Source organism: Natator depressus, chromosome 6 (genome assembly GCF_965152275.1).
Source record: "Natator depressus isolate rNatDep1 chromosome 6, rNatDep2.hap1, whole genome shotgun sequence".
Classification (NCBI taxonomy): Eukaryota; Metazoa; Chordata; order Testudines; family Cheloniidae; genus Natator; species Natator depressus.
In genome coordinates, this window is record NC_134239.1 from 40060048 (window position 1) to 40084496 (window position 24449).

The 24449-nt window shown below is 43.2% G+C and overlaps 1 protein-coding gene across 3 annotated transcripts in view; it reads right to left on the minus strand.

The window, feature by feature from the left end:
* The window catches only part of HIPK3 (homeodomain interacting protein kinase 3), a 162120-nt gene that overhangs the window by 29322 nt on the left and 108349 nt on the right, over positions 1-24449 (minus strand). For 2 of the 3 annotated variants that reach the window (XM_074955100.1, XM_074955102.1), the window contains exons 3-9: positions 16055-16178; positions 7919-8038; positions 6036-6122; positions 4577-4761; positions 3308-3467; positions 2539-2662; positions 1701-1808 (exon numbers count right to left, since the gene is read on the minus strand). In XM_074955100.1, the coding sequence (XP_074811201.1) occupies positions 1701-1808; positions 2539-2662; positions 3308-3467; positions 4577-4761; positions 6036-6122; positions 7919-8038; positions 16055-16178 (908 nt within the window). The remainder of the gene's footprint in view (positions 1-1700; positions 1809-2538; positions 2663-3307; positions 3468-4576; positions 4762-6035; positions 6123-7918; positions 8039-16054; positions 16179-24449) is intronic. The other variant, XM_074955103.1, reaches the window with a different exon arrangement.

The following is a 24449-nucleotide window of genomic DNA, read 5'->3' on the forward strand; positions in this document are numbered from 1 at the left end:
CCAATTCCACTGCTACTCCATGCTCCCAAAGATAGATTCCTGGAGAGCATAAGGAATCTTCTGGGATAGCCAGTTTCCTTTACCAGGCCCTGCATGGGCTGCAGGATTTTCTGGCCTGAAAAACCATAAGCCTTAAGAGTCTGGAATTGCACATGCCAAAATATCATGCAGATGCATGAATCATTTGGGACTTGGACTCTCAGACTCCTGTGGGCTACAGTCATAATTCAGCTTTTAAAACATTGTTGGAGTATTTGGCTAAAGATGAATATCAGAATTATGATAAAATTCTGACCTAAAGCTGAAATTTAGAACCATCATAAAGCTAATACAGAAGAAATCAAGGAATCAGTTATGTGCTCTAGACCCAAACTTAAGGTTCTCATAGTAAAAGAAAAATTCATTCTCATGGGGAACTGGACACAGATCCTTACATCTAAGTCACTGGCTCAGATCAGGCTTAGAGTGACTGTTCCTACCATTTTTCAGACTATTTTGCCAAAAAGTAAAGCATTCTGCACTGAATATTTTGGTTTCATACTTGTTTGGGCGGCTACCAAGTACAGTGGTGTCCAACATTTGACTCAAGAGTCCAAGTTGCCCTGAGGGCAACTCTGTTAAGATTTGTATTTAATTATGAATTAAAAATATATTCTGTGAATTGTAATTTTTAATCTGAAATATTTGAATTAGCCATAGGAAGATCTAGATGGGTTCCCTACCAAGCTGTGGAAGCCCCTAAGCAGCAGGATAGGTGCTCAGCTGGCTTTGCCAGAGTCTAAGGAAGCACCAGCAAAGGACGGCCCCCTTCTCCTCCACAATTACCCAATGATAGCCTAAAAGAGGAGAATCAACCACCAATTTTAACTCACTGATCCTATTATCCAGCCCAGGTTAGAGCTAGAGGTTGCTCAACTTGTGCAAGCTGGCTATTATCCCCAAGAGACCATGAGCCAGAGAGTAGCATGCTCAAGGTACTCTTCTTCTCCACCTGACCCATCCTATGTGCCAGGAGCGATGGGGGAGGCATAGGAGCTCTATGCACACTGGAGATTCCCCCACAGTCGGAATTCCTTGCAAGGAGACTTGGGGGTGGGCTTCTACTGTGTCTGTGCTGCCCGAGTAGCATAATGGGAACACAACAGGGCAGAGAACCTGCCACAAAGCATAGTTGTGGCCACCTGACCTTTTTGAAACAGTATGTTCAGGCTGCAATGGTCAGATGCAACTGTCCTAGTTCATCATAATGACACACAGTAATTGTAGGATCCTGCAGAGCGGTAATTACTCAGGGTAATTATACATGCTGTCTCCATGGATCTGCAACATTCCTAACTGAAACCCCAAGAGGTTTCTCCCTATTTTGCCCAAACTTTAAACCTATTTCACACATGCACAGCCTTAAGATCCCATGCTGTGATCATCCTCATTTAAGATGGGGACTGCACAGGACTGCTTTGGATCTAGACCCTGTCATTCTTTTCAACTGGTAAGCAGGTTGCTGTTTGACATAAACAACACTCTACCCACACCAAAAGTACAGTGTTCATGTTAGATTGGGGACAGAAATCAAATCTTGTTCTCTGACATTATAGAGCACAGTATCACATTATTATTTACATCTATGCAGACATATCTAAAAACAAGAAAGTATTTCAGATTTGTGCTAGAAGCATAGCAGTTCCAGTTCATAGCAATACCTTTTGGCCTGGTGCTAGGATCTCTAGTTTTAAGAAGACAACATCTGCCCTGGAATCCCACAGGTAAAATGAGTGAATGAGCTCCTAAACTGCTGTAAGGAGAAAAAACTGACAATTGGATGTTAGGATATGGTATACAGACCTTCCTTTGGGCTGCCTTAATAAGTGGTTTCTGCAACTTTTGAAAGCTTTGAGAGAACTCTAAATCATGTATGCTTAGAGTCACATATAACCAAAGTTGAGTATATGTAACAACATTTACCTTCACAAAAATGAACTTTATGAACTACACTATATTTTATGTCTTAACATCTGCTATCCCACCAAACATGAAGGCATAAATGTAAAAGATCAGAAAATTTAGCAGGTCTCTCTCAAATAAGATGTATGTGCTTTGCACTATAACGGTCTCAGTCAAATCTAGTCTGAACAGAGACCATGCTCTGCTAGTCTTTCTCACATCATGAGTTAAAATATCTCAGCTTGATCTATTCTACATATTACACTTCAAAAGTACAACAGGGCAGTGGCAGAAAGCTAGCAAAACATTTTGGAGAGGCTAATAAATTCCTGTTTTAGCATTCAATTTCATTCAGAGGGCTGTGGATTAAAATATGAGGAAAATTCACCTAGAAATGCAATGGTAGGACTTCATTATTATCCAGATAGATTTATTTAATCAAAATATTTCCAGTTTCAGTCTGGGGAGTTTTTTTTTTATAGCAGAACTGTAAATTTCTCAGATAAAGTTTATAGTAAAATACAGACAATTAACGACTCCAGTAACAGCTGCTGCTTTTCAAAATTCAGAAAATGAAACAATTTCAGTTAATCCTACCTTGGATAGTTGGAGGGCATATAATCAGTGCCTGCTGAAAAGCATCATTGCAACCAAACTGAGCAGTTCCTGCCTGCAGTGGTATTCCATGATGTAAAACTGAATGGGCAGATGCAGTTAATGCCTGAAACAATAAATTTAGCATGGATGAGCACACTAAATTAATGTATATTTTATCATCTCCTCTCTCTCTCTCTCTCTCTCACACACACAAACACACACACACACACACACACACACACACACACACACACACAGAGCAAATAATTATTAATTAATTCCACTGAAATTGAAAAAAGAAAAGGAGTACTTGTGGCACCTTAGAGACTAACCAATTTATTTGAGGATAAGCTTTCGTGAGCTACAGCTCACTTCATCGGAAAGCTTATGCTCAAATAAATTGGTTAGTCTCTAAGGTGCCACAAGTACTCCTTTTCTTTTTGCGAATACAGACTAACACGGCTGCTACTCTGAAAACTGAAATTGAAGTTTCAAAACATTTCAGATGAAGAAATACCATTTGACCACTCGAGGGCACTGTAATAAAGCAAACCATTTTCAGGATGACAAGTCAAAACCTAAACGTTTTTGAAATCAGGCTTAGAAAACTAACTTTTTCAAACTGAACAAAAAGTGAACAACTCTAGAAAGGGGAAATAAAATGTACATAAGATTTTGCAGCTACTGTCAAATATGATGATTCCTGGATCGTATTTTGAAATCAAAATGAGAAACTAAATTAATAGAGTTAATAGCCAAAAGTTCTTACCTGACTCCTCACTGTGCCAATTTTGGTGAAGTTTGCAGTCAGATTAATAGCTCTGCCTGAGGCAACTGGTCTTATAAGTGGCGTTTTATTGCAATTACTTATGTCATATGAGTTTGATCTGTATTTGCAGACATCCATGATATGGAAACAAGATTTCACTCTGTTAAAAGAAGAGAATTTTTTTATTTAAAATTTCCATTTTAAAAAGTATAAATTAATTAATTCCACTGGAGGAAGGAGAAATGGTTCGGAAAACACAATTTCACGATTAACATAATCCTGCATCTTTGAAGGAAGTTAGACTAGATGACCCTTGCGATCCCTTTTAACCCTATGATTTTACGATTCTGTAAGGCAAGATACAGCTAGAATTATGCTTATGAGCATCTCTTCTCTAAAAGCCCAAAATTCTTACAATTAATGGTAAACCTATTGAATCTATGGTTTAATATCAAGAAAGATAAACTGTAACTATTTTCTGCTTCTCGTGTCTAACAGTATTGCTGAGTATCTGCTAATAATTGGGGTATGTACCAAAAGAAGGTGATGGATTAAACCAGGGTTTCCTCAAACTTCATTGCACCGCGACCCCCTTCTGACAGCAAAAATTACTACAAGACCCCAGGAAGGGGGGACCAAAGCCTGAGCCCACCTGCCCTGGGGAGGGTGCCAAAGTTTGAGGGCTTCAGCCCTGGGCAGTGGGGTTTGGGCTTTGGCTTCAGCCCCAGGCCCCAGCAAGTTTAACGACAGCCCTGGTGACCCGTGACCTACTTTGGGGTCCCACCCATAGTTTGAGAACCGCTGGATTAGACATATGAAAAGTTCTCTCCTTTGTTAGACTTCTGTGTATCTATTTTATTTATCTATTTATTTATTGTTCAAGTATCTATTTCTAGCATTTTAAAAATACTTTAATTGGGCTTGGGAATTAGGGCCTGATTCTATTAAATTCTGAATACCAATTCTATGAGAATGGAGGGTACTCAGTTCTTTTTAGAATCAGGCCCTAAGACTACTGGTGCCTCAGCATGGGGAATTTTGTATTCTAGGCATCTCAACACTATACATACTTAGCATTCTATAAATTTTAAGCAACAGAATATATATATATATATATATATATATATATATATATATATATATATATATACATATATATATATATATATATACACACACACACAATCACCCCACACACATCAATTTGACTGTAAAGCACTGTTGTAGGTCTAACACAACATTGCTTTATTATTACTGTATATAACATACTGGTTGCTATGTGGAAAATCTAGGAGATGCTTCATGGTAACAAAGGGATGGTTCAGTGTCTCAGCTGGAGTAATTCTTAAATCAGCATCAATCAGCAACATTTTCTTCAACAGACTGACAAATTCTCTTCTATCTGCCTTCTCTGCCAATAGGTCACTTCCTTCCAGATCCATCACCATGTTCACCTGGCATGGAACAATTTTTTAAAAAGTCAGATAAAACAAACATGCATACTGATAATACTTCCTTTGGTTCCTTTCATTAAATTTGTCCACTTCAAACATGTATTGCTTTTAAAAAGTAGGGCCAAGTGAAATATTTGGAATTTATTAGCTTGTCCAAACATGTTTATCTTGGCGCTAATGAATCTGACCCAACAAACACCTTTCAAGATTTTACTGTATAAATAACTGCTCTTCTGACAGTACCTGTGCACCTAACATCTATTGAAAGCCTTATACCACCTGTCATTCCAAATTTGGGATTTGAAATTTAACAGTCTGTTTAGGAGGTGGAGATTAGAATCCTTGAAAAAGAAACCCAGTTATCAGTAGTACTGGTGCCCGCACCTGCCTCAAATCATCATCCCTGGAAGTGTTTTCTTTCAACTGATACATTTTCAATCAGTGATGCTCACTCAGATTAGGGAACCCATGTGCCTGACATACAAGACAGATGAGATTCTCTGTCTGCTTCCATGTCACTGGAAGTCTCTCAGAACTAAGTGGAAGATTTTGCCAACCTCTGAAAATAGAGGAATAAAAGATTCAAAGTAACAAAAACCACCAGATCCTCTTACTTATTTTTGCCTTGAAAGTGGAAAATACTAAATAAATGTTAAGTATTACTCATTTTTTTTTAAGGTTGAGCTGTGAGAACAGAGCTAGTACATGAAGAAGACAATTTCAAATGTGTATAGTAACACCAGTCCTGAAATGGAATTGAGTATTTTCTCAGGATGTCAAAGAAGAAAGAGGGGGAGGAGATTTCCTTTTATTAGTGATTAAGGCATATAAAGCAGTGGAAGTATAAGGATGCAGTTTAGTTAAAAACAAAAGGGTTTGGGAAGCTGTCAGTGTCTCTAGAAAAAGGATGAAGACAAATGATACTTTTACTATAGACAAAAACCTAGATATAAGAATCATTTTACCTAGATTGGTAGATGTTACAGTAGAATATGGAATATACTGCACACTATTTAAGATCTTTTTCACCAGGACAAATGTAACTGCACAACAATCACACAACAACAAAAGAAGACGAGATCTATGCACCAAGGAACTTAGACAGGCATAGATGGACTATTTCCACAGAAGCACACTAGGCAGGTATGGATGAATGGAAAATATTCCCAGAATGTACTCTAATTCACAAAATCTAACTGATAAAAGTTTAAAAATAAATCATTGTGCATCTCTCAGCTGTATTGCTTGCAAAGGAAAAATACTTGAGAACTCACATGCACTATATCATCCAAACTGTTGAAAATATACTTTCTGGCCTCTTTAGACTTCATCCCTGTCTCTGTCTCATGCTCTTCCAGTGTCTTAAAAGGGAAAAAAACAAACATTCCGTCAATTAAAAGGACACTGTTAGTATAAAATATTTACTGTTAGTAATCACACTTTAGACAATTGAGAGACTTTAATTTGACATTTATTTTACTGTTATGCTTTTTGCTGACTTTTTGTATTTCAGTCAGTTTAGACAACAAAAATAGCCAATTTCACTTCCTGGCTCTTCTGAATAATCACAATGCTATACTACAGTATCTGGTTTGCAAACAACTCAGGAAATAGCGAACATCTAACAAAAACATGCTTTATGAAAACTTTTTTTATTGGTATTTGGTTTCTTACAGAAAAGGTTTTTGTTTGTTTGTTGTTGGTTTATTTTACACATTCATCTACCTCTAACTTTTGGAACTAAACGAGGTGACAGTATCACTTTAAATAGAATCATGCCCCTTTCAATTTCTCTCTTCTTACAGGGTTGTTGTTTCTGTTTTGTTTTCAAGTACATTTTATTTGTTCAGAGCTACAGTGACAGAGAAAGTATCTGAAATATTAAAACATCATAAACAAATAAGGCTTAAAGGACAAGTATATACACCAAGACAGTAGCATAATGAAACTAAATACCTTGCTCCTCACTTTCTGTTATAATTTCCTCAAAAGAAGTAAAGAAAACAAAGCACCACCCGAGTCCCACCCTCATCCTGCAGTAGGGACTCTTGCATGATCCCAAAAGAAAAAACCACCACTATTTAAAAGTACATTAAAGAGAAGCTTCCTCAGCATTTTATCTAGACTAGATTCAGCAATGTTTTTCTTACTATCTGGAAAATAGTTCAGCTGTGCTCTCCATACATCAAAACAATTTCCCTTTCCTCTCCCTCCAAAGAGTAGATTGTTTAGTCTGGTATGGGAGATTTAACAATCTTAATAACCAGAGACAGAAGGGTGACTTGTCTTGTATCCAACATAAAAAGATACATTCTCTAGCCAATAAAAGCCCCATTCACATCCATTCATACTGAAAGAGATCAGATGGAAGTTAAAGTGAGATCCAACAGAAATATCAAAGTTGGAGACCAGGAATAACCACACTGAAGCACTTAGAAAGCTCTAACATAACCTGGGCCCAAAAAGGCATTAATTTGTGGACAGTTGCACCAACAGTACACCCAGTTAGCAATCCTCACTTTTCATTTTAAACATACTAAGCAAAATAAACCAAACAACTTACTATGGAATGATATTTTATTTTGCTACTATTGCTTCAGAATTTCATGACCATTCACCAAGATTTAACTCCATTGGTTATCTGTACTTGGCTCTTTACTCAATACTGCCTAAGCCTTTGTGGGTCCCACTCCAGAGATAACATGGGAGCTACTTAATTCTTTATACAGCAGAGAAATTAAACCACATAGGTCTGGGTGGTTGTCTTCACATACAGCGCTACAGTGCAGCTACACCGATAGAGTACTTTAGTAAAGACGCTACTATGCTGAAGGGAGAGCTTCTCCCATTGGGGAGGAGGATTAGCTATGCCGACAGGTAGTAGCTATGTTGAAGGGAGAAGATCTCTCGTTGACATAACCCTGCTTATGACATCACCTATAGGTGTGGATTTTTCACACCCCAGAGCAACGCAGTTATACCAATATAGGTTTGTAGAATAGGGCTGGCCTAACATTACTTAGATAGAAGACATAATTCTATCTTAGTTTTGCAAATTTTGAATAAGATCGCCATGTTGTAAATAAGAAACCTTAATTTGGCCTATGTGGCGTATGTATGCATTATACTATTTTTTCAATTATTTAATACTATTTACCTTTAACCTCCAACCAGAATATGGTGCATCTGTTTCTCTACAGAAAAATCTTGCAGTTTTCGTTCCCATGTTCAACAACTGCTCTCCTGGCAAACCTTGAGTCTGTGAAATGTAACGAATCTGGAGGAGGAAAAAGTAGAAGGAACTTAACTTTTTCTTTTCAAATCATGATCTACAAAGATAGAAACTTGCACTTCATCATTTCCCACACTAAAAAATGAAAAGAGGACTGAGAGTGGGCAAACAACTCTTACGCAGGAGAGAATCGGTACTTTAAAAAGTTGTGTATTGCTCTCTCCATGTATTAGCAGGAGAAAACCCTAAATATCCAAGGTTTCAGAGTAGCAGCCGTGTTAGTCTGTGTCCACAAAAAGAACAGGAGTACTTGTGGAACATATAGTAAGAAGATATATATATACATACAGAGAAGGTGGAAGTTGCCATACAAACTGTAAGAGGCTAATTAATTAAGACGAGCTATTATCAGCAGGAGGAAAAAAAAACACTTTTGTAGTGATAATCAAGATGGCCCATTTGTCAACTGTTCCATTCTGTGCAGCCGATGAAGTGGGCTGTAGCCCAAGAAAGCTTATGCTCAAATAAATTTGTTAGTCTCTAAGGTGCCACAAGTACTCCTGTTCTTTTTGCTAAATATCCAAGCATCTAAACTACTATAGTTAAACAAGGACATAATTTTGGTCAGCAATGAGTCTTTTATTTACATTACTTACTGGTTCAAAACTACTGCAAACTCCGCAATAATCATGACTCCATATGTATGGAATGCTCTCCGGGAGCAGTTTCACAAAGTCACCATCCTCCCCTCATTCAAATCCTTATTAAGAGCTGAACTGAGGCCTTACAGATAAGCTCAGGAAAGATGTTTGTTCCATTCAGAAGAGGACAGAATGACATGAATACTCAATTTTCCCCTTAGAATGAACATACAAGGCACTATTCTTCTAATAATTCAAAAATCATATTTGAAACCAAGTGATGCATGGGGTCCCAGCACAAGTAACATTTTACAGTGGGATGGGTTAGGTGTATGCCACAGTTCTTTCAAAAGGTATTAAAAGAATTTCCACACTGTTTAATGACAAGACCATATATATCCACAGTGAAAAGAAGAGTTAATTTTTTGTTCCATTTTCTCCGAACATTCTGATGATTGCCATTTTGCAAAATTTTGCTATATAAAAATGTTAGACCCCTTTTGATACAGGTATTAACTCCCCACATTCCAGCCAAATTTAATTTGGCTACTCAGATTCTACCCACCTAAAATTGTCCCTGTGTTTTCAGTTAGATACAGTATTCTTTGGAAGTTTTTCACTTCCTTTATACGTTGTTGTGCTCTGTTACATAGTGAATATGTGTTTCACTCCAAACAAGGCTGCATTTCAGCAGTGAGTGAAATTTCAGGATATTGTTTGTCAAGTACTTTGGAATCCTTCACTATATAGGGCCTGATCCAACATCCATTTAGAACAATGGGAGTATCTCTGCTGACTTCAGTGGACATTGTATCAGGTCTATAACTAACTGTCTACACCAAGATGTTTTACTATAACAAGCCATTTACAACACACACTTTGTTTCTCTACAAAAGAAAAAGGACACTAAACTTTCTAAACTACTACATGCCACAAGGGGCCACAGCAATCCCTCAACCCACCCAGCAATATTGTTAACCTATCCAACTATACTCTTAGCCCAGCAGAAGCAGCTGTCCTATCTCGGGGCCTCTCCTTCTGCCCCTCCACCCCCACGAACATGATACAGTTCTGTGGTGACCTAGAATCCTATTTTCGACCTCTCCGACTCAAGGAATATTTCCAACACACCTCTGAACAACATACTAATCCACAGAGACCTCCCTACCAACACTACAAAAAGAAGGATTCTAGGTGGACTCCTCCTGAAGGTCGAGACAGCAGACTGGACTTCTACATAGAGCGTTTCCGCCGACGTGCACGGGCTGAAATTGTGGAAAAGCAGCATCACTTGCCCCACAACCTCAGCCGTGCAGAACACAATGCCATCCACAGCCTCAGAAACAACTCTGACATCATAATCAAAAAGGCTGACAAAGGAGGTGCTGTTGTCATCATGAATAGGTCGGAATATGAACAAGAGGCTGCTCGGCAGCTCTCGAACACCACTTTCTACAAGCCATTACCCTCTGATCCCACTGAGAGTTACCAAAAGAAACTACAGCATTTGCTCAAGAAACTCCCTGAAAAAGCACAAGATCAAATCCGCACAGACACACCCCTGGAACCTCGACCAGGGATATTCTATCTACTACTCAAGATCCATAAACCTGGAAATCCTGGGCACCCCATCATCTCAGGCATTGGCATCCTGACAGCAGGACTGTCTGGCTATGTAGACTCCCTCCTCAGGCCCTACGCTACCAGCACTCCCAGCTACCTTCGAGACACCACTGACTTCCTGAGGAAACTACAATCCATCGTTGATCTTCCTGATAACACCATCCTGGCCACTATGGATGTAGAAGCCCTCTACACCAACATTCCACACAAAGATGGACTACAAGCCGTCAAGAACACTATCCCCGATAACGTCACGGCTAACCTGGTGGCTGAACTTTGTGACTTTGTCCTTACCCATAACTATTTTACATTTGGGGACAATGTATACCTTCAAATCAGCGGCACTGCTATGGGTACCCGCATGGCCCCACAGTATGCCAACATTTGTATGGCTGACTTAGAACAACGCTTCCTCTGCTCTCATCCCCTAATGCCCCTACTCTACTTGAGCTATATTGATGACATCTTCATCATCTGGACCCATGGAAAAGAAGCCCTTGAGGAATTCCACCATGATTTCAACAATTTCCATCCCACCATCAACCTCAGCCTGGTCCAGTCCACACAAGAGATCCACTTCCTGGACACTACAGTGCTAATAAACGATGGTCACATAAACACCACCCTATACCGGAAACCTACTGACCACTATTCCTACCTACATGCCTCCAGCTTTCACCCTGACCACACCACACGATCCATTGTCTACAGCCAAGCTCTGCCATACAACCGCATTTGCTCCAACCCCTCAGACAGAGACAAACACCTACAAGATCTCTATCAAGCATTCTTACAACTACAATACCCACCTGCGGAAGTGAAGAAACAGATTGATAGAGCCAGAAGAGTTCCCAGAAGTCACCTACTAAGGACAGGCCTAACAAAGAAAATAACAGAACGCCACTAGCCGTCACCTTCAGCCCCCAACTAAAACCCCTCCAATGCATTATTAAGGATCTACAACCTATCCTGAAGGATGACTCAACACTCTCACAAATCTTGGGAGACAGTCCTTGCCTACAGACAGCCCCCCAACCTGAAGCGAATACTCACCAGCAACCACATACCACACAACAGAACCACTAACCTAGGAACCTATCCTTGCAACAAAGCCCGTTGCCAACTGTGCCCACATATCTATTCAGGGGACACCATCACAGGGCCTAAGAACATCAGCCACACTATCAGTGGCTCCAGAGTAACAGCTGTGTTAGTCTGTATTCGCAAAAAGAAAAGGAGTACTTGTGGCATCTTAGAGACTAACCAATTTATTTGAGCATAAGCTTTCGTGAGCTACAGGCTCGTTCACCTGCACATCTACCAATGTGATATATGCCATCATGTGCCAGCAATGTCCCTCTGCCATGTACATTGGTCAAACTGGACAGTCTCTACGTAAAAGAATAAATGGACACAGATCAGATGTCAAGAATTATAACATTCATAAACCAGTCGGAGAACACTTCAATCTCTCTGGTCACGCGATTACAGACATGAAAGTTGCGATATTACAACAGAAAAACTTCAAAACCAGACTCCAGCGAGAGACTGTTGAATTGGAATTCATTTGCAAATTGGATACAATTAACTTAGGCTTGAATAGAGACTGGGAGTGGCTAAGTCATTATGCAAGGTAACCTATTTCCCCTTGTTTTTTCCTACCTCCTCTCCCCCCTTCCTCAGACGTTCTTGTTAAACCCTGGATTTGTGCTGGAAATGGCCCACCTTGATTATCATACACATTGTAAGGAGAGTGATCACTTTAGATAAGCTATTACCAACAGGAGAGTGGGTTTGTGTGTATGGAAAAAAAAAAGGGGGGGGGGGAGAAAATCTGGATTTATGCTGGAAATGGCCCACCTTGATTATCATACACATTGTAAGGAGAGTGATCACTTTAGATAAGCTATTACCAGCAGGAGAGTGGGGTGGGGGGAGAGAAAACCTTTTGTAGTGGTAAACACCCGTTTTTTCATGGTTTGTATGTATAAGAACATCTTCTGTATTTTCCACAGTACACATCCGATGAAGTGAGCTGTAGCTCACGAAAGCTTATGCTCAAATAAATTGGTTAGTCTCTAAGGTGCCACAAGTACTCCTTTTCTTTTTGCGAATACAGACTAACACGGCTGTTACTCTGAAACCTATCCATAAATTACCATTAGTGTAGAACAGTGGTTCCCAGACTTGTTCTCCCGCTTGTGCAGGGAAAGCCCCTGGCAGGCCAGGCCAGGCCAGGCCGGTTTGTTACCTACTGCATCTGCAGGTTCGGCCGATAGCGGCTCCCAGTGGCTGAGGTTCACTGCTCCAGGCCAATGGGAGCTGCTGGAAGCGGTGTGGGCCGAGGGACGTACTGGCCACCACTTCCAGCAGCTTCCATTGGCCTGGAGCAGCGAACCACTGCCACTGGGAGCCGCGATCGGCTGAACCTGCGGACGCAGCAGGTAAACAAACTGGCCCGGCCCGCCACGGGCTTTGCCTGCACAAGTGGCGGAACAAGTTTGAGAACCACTGGTGTAGAAGGTATGATAGGTGTTTTTTATATATATATATATATATATATATATATATATATATATCTTTTCAAAACAGTGAATATTATTAACAAGCCACACCATCATACTATAATCATATCACCTCACAACCATTTGTTTCTTTTTAGGTACTGCAATTTTAAAATGTTGGATCATCAGAAATATTAAAAAGTGTCAAAGATTTGACTTAAATCCTTAAAAACATGACAGAGTAACCAAAGCTAAGACTGATATTTTTACCTTAACTCACATTGTTATGCATGAGTATTGTAGGGATCTAAGAACATCATATGATGTTCAATAAGTGAATACATGTTACAGCCTTCTCTTTACATTTTCTTTCTGTTGTGAGTTTAAATCAGATCTTTGAAGTTAGCTGAACCTGAATTTTCTGTGTGGCAAATTATAAAAGAGGAAATATGATTTTGAAACCACAGCCAGGTACTTCTCCACATTTTGTACATTTCTCATTAACTTTAAAACAGTGCATACACAGAGGGCAACTGACTGATTCATTCCCCACTCAAGCAGCCTTGTAACCCACTGTTAACTCTATAGGGACACAGATGAAGTTCTCCAGAATATAAACTGTAAAAGATAAGATTAAGAATTTCAGGTTAATTGGAGTCTGTATTATAGAAAGAGATGAGCTGCCAAAAAATCCCAAAAGACCATTATATTTTTTCATTTTTTTTAATTTGCAAAACTATATCAACAAACAGCAATAATTTTGGCTGACATCCTTGAGACCATGCAATGATCTGTCAGTAAAAGTGAAGTTCTGGAATGTGTTTATACTAGCAACATTCTGTGAAAGTGAGATTGCCATATTGGTATTTAAATCTTCCCTGTTACCTTTGTCAGATTTCTACTTATTTTGGGCCAATTTTATTTTGCAAAAAATATTTACAAATGTTTTGGGGGAGTGGGTATATATAAAACAATGACAGTAGTATCTAGAAGAGCTCTTTAGGGGATTTTCACTATTCAGTTCTAGAATGCCCTAAATAGTACCTCTCGTCAGCTAAATATTGGGTGAAAAATAAGATCCACTTCAATTTAGGCTTAAACAGTTTCTTTTAGCCTTTATTTTGTAAATTTTAAGATAAATGTATTATCCCCTATGAATTACTTATATATGCAAAAACAGATAAGGCAAGAAAGATAATCAAACTACCATCCTCAGGGACAGGACGACTCTCTTTAAATCCCTGGTTTCTATGTTTGATTAGTCTTTCCCTGTGTCTCCTCCACTCTTTTTTGTCAATCACCAATCTTTTACCCCTTGTTCCATAACTTTACCAGGTTACCTCAATTGTGTACCTATCTATTCTAAACTCCTAATTAAAACATTCTCATGCATAAATTACAACTAACCTAAACTAATATTTTTGCTTATCCTGTTAAAACTTCCTTTTATCTGTCAATTTCTATCATCTATTCTCTGCTCTCAATTCCTCTGGTTCCATCCAGTTGCTTTTATCTTACTGGCCTATTTTTGTGGCCTTGGGTTTTTATTTATTAGCTGTCTTGCTGGGGGGAGAGGGTGGGTGTGGGAGGAGCTCACAATTCTCTCATACTACTTTGCTTCATTCCGATATTTGCATAGATAGAGGATTTTACAGATAAGAGAGACAAACCAGGTTTCCTGGTTTACACAACCATGAAGCCTTTTCAGCTAAGTTTTGAACAGCTGCATCAGCGAAGAGAAATACAAAAAGCAAAAATTCCTTTATTTTTTATAATACTATATGTGAATATTCGTTTCTCTAACATTATTTAATATAGATATTTGACTAAAATTAATAACATGGTTTTCTAACATTTCCCTGCCTTCAGGCATCTGACCCTTGGGCAAGTGCCTCACTCTACTTACGACTGTGTTGTAAGGTTATATAATCCAACATTTGTTTGTTTTTTCATTGTGTGTTTAGCAAGTCTCCAAGCATGCATTTAACTTTATGACACATAAGCATTATTACAATGATTGTTTCTTGTACTAGTAGCAAGAAGCAATAAGTAGCAACACCTTGAAGCTTAAATCAATAACTGGATGTTGTTTTGTAGATATTTCTCTCCCCAGTTAGTGGTAGGGAAAGTGAGAAGTAAACCTGCATGTCCCCTCTAAGAGGGCTGCAGTATAATGGTCAATATGAGTTCCCCAGCTTAAGAGTGAAGCATCAGTAATGATAGTTGCCTCGGGTGTAGGTATGAGGAAAGGAGTCCCCACTCAAACTTTCTGTGGCTTTGTCCACCAGACAAGAGATGCTAGAACCTCGGTCAGAGTTGTTATTTTAGCAATTATGTTGACTTTTTTTTTTAGCGAACATATGGAATGAAGCCAGGTTTGGAGGCAATGGAGATGAAGCCTGACAAAGGGCGGCACGTGTGCGCATAAGGACATGTGGCTAAGGAGGAAAGGCAAGTTTTGACTGAAGTCCAAGGGAATAGGGAACTAAGAGGCCCTGAGCCTTAACATGCTGACATTGCCACAAATCCCAATGACATAAACATTTTATTCCCCCTTCCCCCACCCCCAAAAAAACTATAAAATGAAGTACCAAGAACGTACAAAAACCCTTCAGATTTGAGACAGAAAACTGCAGTACAGGTTGAGCCATAAGTCCTTTAACAGTCAGAAGGAAATATGGAGGTTATAGCATGTGCTGTGTCTCTCCTGCGGAGATGGCACTCAAAAACAGGGCATAACCCAGAAGTCTAGAGTTTTGCAGTAGGAACACAGATCCCCACAGTGGAACAGAGATTTCAACATGTATCTTTAAAGAAAGGATCTGTATGAAGACTAGAATTTAATTCCAAGTAACAGATTGCGGGTTACAAAAATGAGAAAAATTTACAGTATTTGATGAGGGATGTACACCTATTTGTCTCCATATCAACAATATTTATCTAGAATGTTGCAGAGTACAAATAGGGTCAAATTATCAGCTGCTTTAAATAGGCATAACTCCGTTAATGGGTCAATGGGGCTACACCAATTTACAGAAGCTGAGAATCTGACACACAATGCCTAGCATAGTACCTCAATACTTTGAACGTTTAGTATTTTCCTTCAGAAAATTTTAATAAAATCAAATGTAAATTATTTAAGTGGACTCTTTCACGTAATCTAATTCCATTAAACAATGTAGTACAGGTTTATCTTTCACATGAGAAAAATCACAGCACATGAATTTAGCCTAGAATAAAGAAATGATGCATTCTTTTAAAATACAAAGTCATTCATAAAGCTATTCTACTACCTGGTCATATTCCAGGGCTCCTGGATACAGCGGCCACCCAAGGAACAGCTCTGCAATCACACACCCCAGCGACCACATGTCTATGGCTTCACAAAACGGCAACCCCAGTATAATCTCTGGTGCTCTGCAAATTAAATAAATACAGTTATTACATTTTTGCCTTTAAAAAAATTAAAAATACAAGTAGGTAAAAAGTTTATCATTTGAAAATGTGCTATTTATGTCTTAAAAGTAAAACCTTAGGGTTTTGTTTTTTCTTTTCAAGATAATCCACATTAGAATATTACAGTAGCATTGAAGAGACAATTTTTCCATGCCAGACCTATATATTATGCTTAGGTTATTATATTCCTGCATTTTCTACTGTGTACTACCGTGTCTTAACTTGCTGAGATTCTTTTCACAGTCTAAAATCTTCATTAAATGTGAAAGCAATCACAGAATTCGCTTAGAAATTATTATTCCTGAATTATTTACTACTTTAACATTTCTATTTTTCCTCCAACATCTCCCCACCCCCAATCCAAACTTCCTACCACTGTAAGTACTGTATTCTGGGACAGAAGCTTGATATAAATATTTTCTATATAAAATATTCCCTCTGGCAATACACATTTAGCCCTTGCATGCTACCAAAATGCATTAAAATCAATTTAGTTACATAGCTGCAAACCTCTAATGCAGACACACTTTATCTTGATCACCTTAACCTTGCTTGCACCCACTTAACTTGATCAATTTTTATATCAATTTAGCTAAACCAATACACTTTTCTAGCGTAGACCAGGCCTTCTTTGTTACCTAATACAAATCTATGTATGTGGACAACTACTGTAATCACAGAATCAGGGTTGCCAAGCCTCCAGGATTGTCCTGGAGTCTCCAGGAATTAAAGAGTAATCTTTAAATAAAGATGGTCATGTGATGAAACCTCCAGGAACATGTCCAACCAAAACTGGCAACTCTACACAGAATGTAGAAAAAGTTGTTGTAATAAAGCTGCAAAAGTTATGGGGCTGTCAACATTTCTATTTTCAGGAAACACGACTTAGTATTCTACATTTATCCTGAAGCATGTATTTTAACCTGTTTCATTTTTTAAAAAGTCAGTTCATGCAAGTTATAAGAGGAAGTGAAAATATATTTACACACAAACACACAAAAGAGCCCAGAGACAGTAAATACGTTAAACTATTTCACCCCAACATGGTCTAAATTAAAAAGAGCCAAGGATATTAAAAAGGTGATCTGCAAATTTAAAATTAAGATCCACAAAATATGTAATAAAAGTATTCAAAAGTAAAAAATGCTTTTCAGCAAATTAGTAACAATGTTTTTGGAAATAAAGTTAACTATTAGTAATACGCTAAATACCCAGTTACCTTTTTATCTACTAAATAATGCTAACTTATTTTGCTTTTCCTTTTTAATCTGCAGGTTGCTTTAAACATTAAAAAAAACAAAAACACAGAAGCTGCACACAAAACCTGCCCAAAGTGCATATGCTAGAATTTCTTCCCCTCCCCACAACCATCAAAGATTTTTTTTCCTGTTTATTATAAGGAGAACAATAACCTCTATTTAGATAGCCTAACACTTTCCCTTATTAAAAAAAAAAAAAAAAAAAAAAAAAAGATGGTTCCATATTCATGGTCTGCAGCAGGACTGTCAAATGTAACAAGGGGGTAGTCCTAAGGTCAGGGGCAGTCTCTTGCTAGCCTCATGAAAATCCATCCAGATATGGCTGAGTTAAGACTTTTGGGGGGGGATGGTGGAGGGAGGTCACTATTTCCTATCCTGTAAAACTGACCCTGTTGCATCACTGCAGCAATCAGCACATGGAGTGGAAGCTCTGAACAGTAGGGGCAACCAGGAGATCATGTGTTCTAGATTCACTTCTTTTACTAAATGGTAGTAATAATTCTGTAATTTTCACAATCCTTATTGAGCACGTTGGAAATACAATCCACATCTCTTATTTGGGAGACCCACTTAGCAACAACATCTTTCAGAAAGTCTCCCAAACATTTACCCCTGACTATGCTTCCTATAAAACAGGACTGCTCCTACATATGTAACTCTCTGTTTCTGTCTGTTACATTTTGTCATAAAATTTGTAGTCCACAGAGGAAAACAATATTCTCTTGAGGCAGGTAGAGCAAGGATGTTCTTGTAGTTAAGGCAGTTGAATGCTTTACAGCAGAACTACACTTTATCTGTGTCTTTGTCACAGACTTCTCTGGGATGCTGGAAGTCAACCTACTTCCATGGGATGTTGTGAGGATCAATTAGTTAATGCTGATATAGCACTTTGTACATGTAAGTACTATAAAAATATTTACTCTGACACAACAGGCCATAAGAGTATGGGGTGCTATCAGGAAACAAAACTAGGAGACTTTTACAAATGTTGGCCTTAAAAAAAAATAATCTGTGCCTCAGTTTCCCTACTCTCAAATAGGGATAATAGTCTGCTATCTAACATGGGAACTGTGAAGATAAACTCATTGATTTTCCTATGCTGTGCACTGAAAGAGGCAGATATCCTGTGAGAAAAACAGCATGTGATTATGTATCACTGCATCACTCAATAGTAGGATTACACTATTGCAGTTTTACACTAAAAACTGCATACACACCAGGTGAGTGGGAGGGAGGAATTAAAATTATACAAGCAACCTTAAATTCAGAATTTCCTAACTTTTGAACATTCAACTTTGCACCATAACCAACACTGATTTAGTAGTTCTTCGTGTGTAATAACATATGTATTGTCTGAAATAAATACATATCAAGTAAGTAAAAACACTTTAAATATGTTAAATACATTTAACAGCCATTTCTATAGTCAATTTAAATATGCCATTAGCATCCATCAAGTAAACAATTATAAAAGTTGTCACATTTGCACAACAGACAAAGTGGCTCTGTTTCTTTAAACCCTGGTCTATTCTGAGGAGAAAGAAAGGTGAACTCAGCAAAAGTCATTCTATCAGAGCTTGACAAATCCGCTCACAGGAAACTTTCATGTCAAGGAGAGTTGTACTGATTACTTTCTGAAGAAGGTAAGTTTTCATTCATTCAAAAAAAATCTAGCACTTACTGTTACAAAGAAAACCTATTAGATGCAAACTGACACGGTGTTACCTTGCTGAATCTGCAGAGAGCCAGCCTTTCACAACGGAGATATGGACTGTCTGAAGCCCAAATCCTGATTTCATTGTCTAATGCCAACAGACCCTGGCGGGCAGGACTGAACCGAGGACCTCTTGAACTTAGTGCATGAGCCTCTTGTGACGATGTGACGCAGCAGGGAGGGGGGAGTGTTGACCTGGGAATGTGCCCTGGGGACGGGAGACCTGAGAGCCTGTCACCTGAGCCAGGAGGGGAAGGGGGAGGTAACACCTCTGCCCAGGAATGTGGATGGAGGCTGCAGCAGGGAACCTGCTCGGTGGGTTTAGTTTCAGTTTGGGGCTGGGTGGAGGAACACAGGGAACCCCAGGGCTGGGGTCTAAGCTCCCTGCTCCCCCAGAAGGACTTCACTGAGGGGTCCTGGGTGTCCCCACAAGCTCTGTTTTGGACTGTGTTCCTGTTGTCCAATAAACCTTCGGTTTTACTGGCTGGCTGAGAGTCTCAGTGAATCCCAGGAAGAGGGGTGCAGGGCCTGGACTCCCCCACACTCCGTGACAACTGGTGGCAGCGGTGGGATCTACTGCACCCCGTGAACGGCGCTTCCTGCAGTAAGTGACTGGGGAACAGTAAAACGAAGGGGGATTGACGGGGACCAGGCGTGCTGAAGATTCAGAGAGAGACGGTTTCAGGGGGCGGTTAACCCCTGGGAGTGTGTCACCAGAGAGAAGGACTTTTGCAGTAACAGGGTCCCCCAGGGGATTGCAGCGAGCGGTCCCAGGGGCGGAGGAGTCTGCAGCTCGACCCTGGCAAAGAGGTGGTGACCTCAAGAAGGACTGGCACACTAGGGGCTTTTCCTGGAAACCGTGGACAGCTGCCCGGCCTGCAAGTGGCCAGCCGGGAGATGTACGCTAAACGCCTTAAGAGCGACCTGGTGGAGCTGTGCAGGCAGAGGGGGCTGCGCGTCGGGAGGTCCACCAAGGAACAGCTGATTGCCCAGCTGGAGGAGAGGGATCGCTTGGATGACCCGATCCCTGTCCCTGAGGGAAGCCGCCCAGCGGACGCAGCGTGGGCCCTGGGGCCTGACCAGGCTGGGAGGGGTCAGACTGCTGCCCAGGACACCCCGAGACCCTTCCTACCTATGCCTGGGGGAGGGGTTGTGGGAAGCCCAGCGAATACCGAGGGCCCCCTGACCCCAGCAGCCAGCAGGGGATCCTCCCAGCGGAGCTCCCCATCCCTGGAGCGGATGCGGCTGGAATGGGAGAGGGAGAGGAAAATGAGGGAGCTGGAGGATCATGAAAAACAACGTCAACATGAGGAGAAACAACGTCAACATGAGCAGGAGGAGAAGGAGAAACAACGTCAACATGAGCAGGAGGAGGAGGAGAGGGAGCGTCAGGAGAAGGAGAGGGAACGTCAACATGAGCAGCAGGAGAAGGAGAAACAAAGACAGCATGAACTGGAGCTGGCCAGGCTGAGGAGCAGTGGGGCCCCGGCTGCGGTGAGTGAGGGGGGACCCAAGACTGCAAGGAGCTTTGATAAGTGCTTCCTGGCCCAGCGGAAGGAGGGGGAGGACATAGATAGCTTCCTGACGGCCTTTGAGAATGCCTGCGAGCTGCACAGGGTTGACCCTGCAGACAGGCTCCAGTTCCTCACCCCCTTACTGGACCCCAAAGCCGTGGAGGTCTACAGCCGGATGACAGGGGCAGAGGCAGGGGACTATGAACTGTTCAAACAGGCCCTGCTCCGTGAGTTTGGGCTGACCCCCGAGATGTACCGGAGAAGGTTCCGGAGTCAGCGTAAAACGCCTGAGGTCACCTACCTACAACTGGTCAACAGGATGCAGGGATATGCCCGCAAGTGGACAGCGGGGGCCCAAACTAAAGAGGACCTGCTTGACCTGTTTGTACTGGAGCACCTGTATGAACAGTGCCCTTCCGACCTGAGGCTGTGGCTGGTGGACAAAAAGCTCGCGAACCCCCAGCATGCAGGGCAGCTGGCCGACGAGTTTGTGAACAGTCGGTCAGGGGGTAGCCGGGAGGAGTCCCAAAAGAACAGGCCCCCCCCGATGCAGAGAGAGAGTCACCATGGGGCCTCCCAGCGGGGAAATAGGGAGAACCCCCTCCAAAGGGGAACGCCTGGTGTCGGGCCCCTCCGACCCGTTCGAGGGGACCAACGTGACCTGAGCTGCTATCACTGTGGCCAGAGAGGCCACGTACGGGCCCAGTGCCCCGGGCTCAGGGACAAACTGAGCAGACCCAACCTACCCAGGGTTAACTGGGTAGGGACTCAGCTGGACGAGGGGCAGGCGACCCAGGAAAGGGGGGCTACCAGTTTGCCACCTGCTCAGGAGGGAAGAGTACCCCCAGCCAGCCCCGCCAGAGGGCTGGAGGCTCTGGACTCCGGGTGCTCGGTTTACAGGGTGGGTGCGGGGCTGTCCCTCCGGAGAGAGTGCCTTGTTCCCCTGGAGGTGGATGGGAGGAAGGTCAATGGATACTGGGATACGGGCGCGGAGGTGACGCTGGCCCGGCCCGAGGTGGTGGCCCCAGATCGGGTGGTGCCCAACACCTACCTGACCCTGACGGGGGTGGGCGGGACCCCATTTAAGGTGCCCGTGGCAAGGGTACACCTGAAATGGGGGACCAAGGAGGGCCCCAAGGATGTGGGGGTACACCACCATTTGCCCACTGAAGTTTTGATGGGGGGAGACCTAGAGGACTGGCCAAGCGACCCCCAGACCGCCCTGGTTGTGACCCGTAGCCAGAGCCGGCGAGGGGCACTGCGACCTGACCCTGGGGAGGGTACCACACTGGAGGCGCGAGACCCTACTCGGGTGGGGAGGGAGCGCCGAGGGGCACGGCTCAGAGAGGCTGCGGCCTCAGACCTGGCCACGGAGGGGGAACCGGGCCCCATCCCTTCCCCAGCCGCTGAGTTCCAGGCCGAGTTGAGGAAAGATCCCTCCTTGCAGAAGCTCAGGGACCTGGCCGACCTCAGTGAGGGACGGACCATGAGGAGAGGCTGCCAGGAGAGGTTCCTGTGGGAGAAGGGGTTCCTGTACCGAGAATGGGCTCCCCCAGGGGAAGGGGAGTCCTGTGGGATCAGGAGGCAGCTGGTGGTCCCCCAGAAGTACCGCCGCAAGCTCCTGTCCCTGGCCCATGACATCCCCCTCGCAGGGCACCAGGGAATCCGGCGCACCCGGCAGAGGTTGCTACAGAACTTTTACTGGCCCGGGGTCTTTACCACCGTCCGGCAGTATTGCCGATCCTGTGACCCCTGTCAGAGGGTGGGGAAGGCCCGGGACAAGGGGAAAGCGGCGTTGAGACCTTTGCCCATCATAGAGGAGCCTTTCCAGAAGGTGGCCATGGACATCGTGGGGCCTCTCAGCAAGACGACCCGGTCGGGGAAGAAATACATTCTGGTGGTGGTAGATTTCGCCACCCGCTACCCCGAGGCAGTGCCCTTAGCTTCCATTGAAGCAGACACCGTGGCAGATGCGCTCCTGACCATTTTCAGCCGAGTGGGGTTCCCCAGGGAAGTCTTGACAGACCAAGGCTCCAACTTCATGTCGGCCCTGCTCCGGTGCTTGTGGGAGAAATGTGGGGTCCGGCATGACTGGGCCTCAGCGTATCACCCCCAGTCCAATGGGCTGGTGGAGAGGTTTAACGGGACGCTAAAGATGATGCTGAAAACCTTTATGAACCAGCACCCGCAGGATTGGGACAAGTACTTACCTCACCTGCTGTTCGCGTACAGGGAGGTGGCCCAGGAGTCTACCGGATTTTCGCCTTTCGAACTGTTATATGGAAGGAGGGTGAGGGGCCCCCTGGACCTGATGAGAGACGAGTGGGAGGGGAAGGCCACTCCCGATGGAGAGTCAGTGGTGGAGTATGTCCTGACCTTCCGAGAGAGACTGGCTGAACTCATGGGCCTGGCCAGGGAGAATCTGGCCAGAGCCCAGAGGAAGCAGAAGGTCTGGTATGACCGCACGGCGTGGGCCCGTGCCTACGCCACCGGGGATCAGGTGATGGTTCTCATCCCCGTGAGAAAGAACAAACTACAGGCCGCCTGGGAGGGCCCGTTCAAGGTCGTCAAGCAGCTCAATGAGGTAAACTATGTGGTGGAGCTGTCGAACCGGGCCCACCACCGCCGGGTGTACCATGTGAATATGATGAAGCCATATTATGCCAGGGGGAATGTGGTGTTAGCTGTGTGTGGTCAGTGGGAGGAGCAGGGAGATGACCCTTTAGTAGATCTATTCCCTGGGACCAGAGCTGGTTCCCCCCTGGAAACAATCCCCCTCTCGGATCAGCTCACCCCTGCCCAGCAAGCTGAGGTCAGGGGGGTGCTGCATCCGTACCGACAGCTGTTTTCCAACCAGCCTGGACGCACTAATCTGACTGTCCACCGGGTGCAGACAGGGTCGCACCCGCCGATAAGATGCTCCCCCTTCCGAGTCACAGGGAAAACTGCTCAGGACCTGGAAAGAGAGGTCCGGGACATGCTGGCTTTGGGGGTGATCCAGCCATCAGCCAGCCCTTGGGCCTCGCCGGTGGTGCTGGTCCCCAAAAAGGATGGGTCAGTCCGGTTCTGTGTGGACTATCGGAAGCTCAATGCCATCACTATATCGGATGCCTACCCCATGCCCAGGCCGGACGAGCTCCTAGACAAGCTGGGAGGAGCTCGGTACCTTACCACCATGGACCTTACAAAGGGCTACTGGCAAGTGCCGCTGGATGCAGATGCCCGGCTGAAATCGGCCTTTATCACCCCTCTGGGGCTCTATGAGTTTCTGACCCTGCCTTTCGGCCTCAAGGGAGCGCCGGCCACCTTCCAGCGCCTGGTGGACCAGCTCCTGAGGGGGATGGAGAGTTTTGCCGTGGCGTATATTGACGACATCTGTGTCTTTAGCCAGACCTGGGAGGACCACGTGTCCCACGTTAGACAAGTGCTGGACCGACTCCAGGGGGCTGGGCTGACTGTCAAAGCGGAGAAGTGCAAGGTGGGGATGGCTGAAGTATCTTACCTGGGCCATCGGGTGGGGAGCGGCCGCCTAAAGCCGGAACCGGCCAAGGTGGAGGTGATCAGAGACTGGCCCGCTCCCCACACCAAAAAGCAGGTCCAAGCCTTTATTGGGATGGCAGGATACTACCGAAGATTTGTGCCCCACTTTAGCGCCATAGCCACCCCCATCACTGAGCTATGCAAGAAGGGGAAGCCAGACAAGGTGGTCTGGACCGAGCAGTGCCAGGAGGCTTTCCGGGCGCTG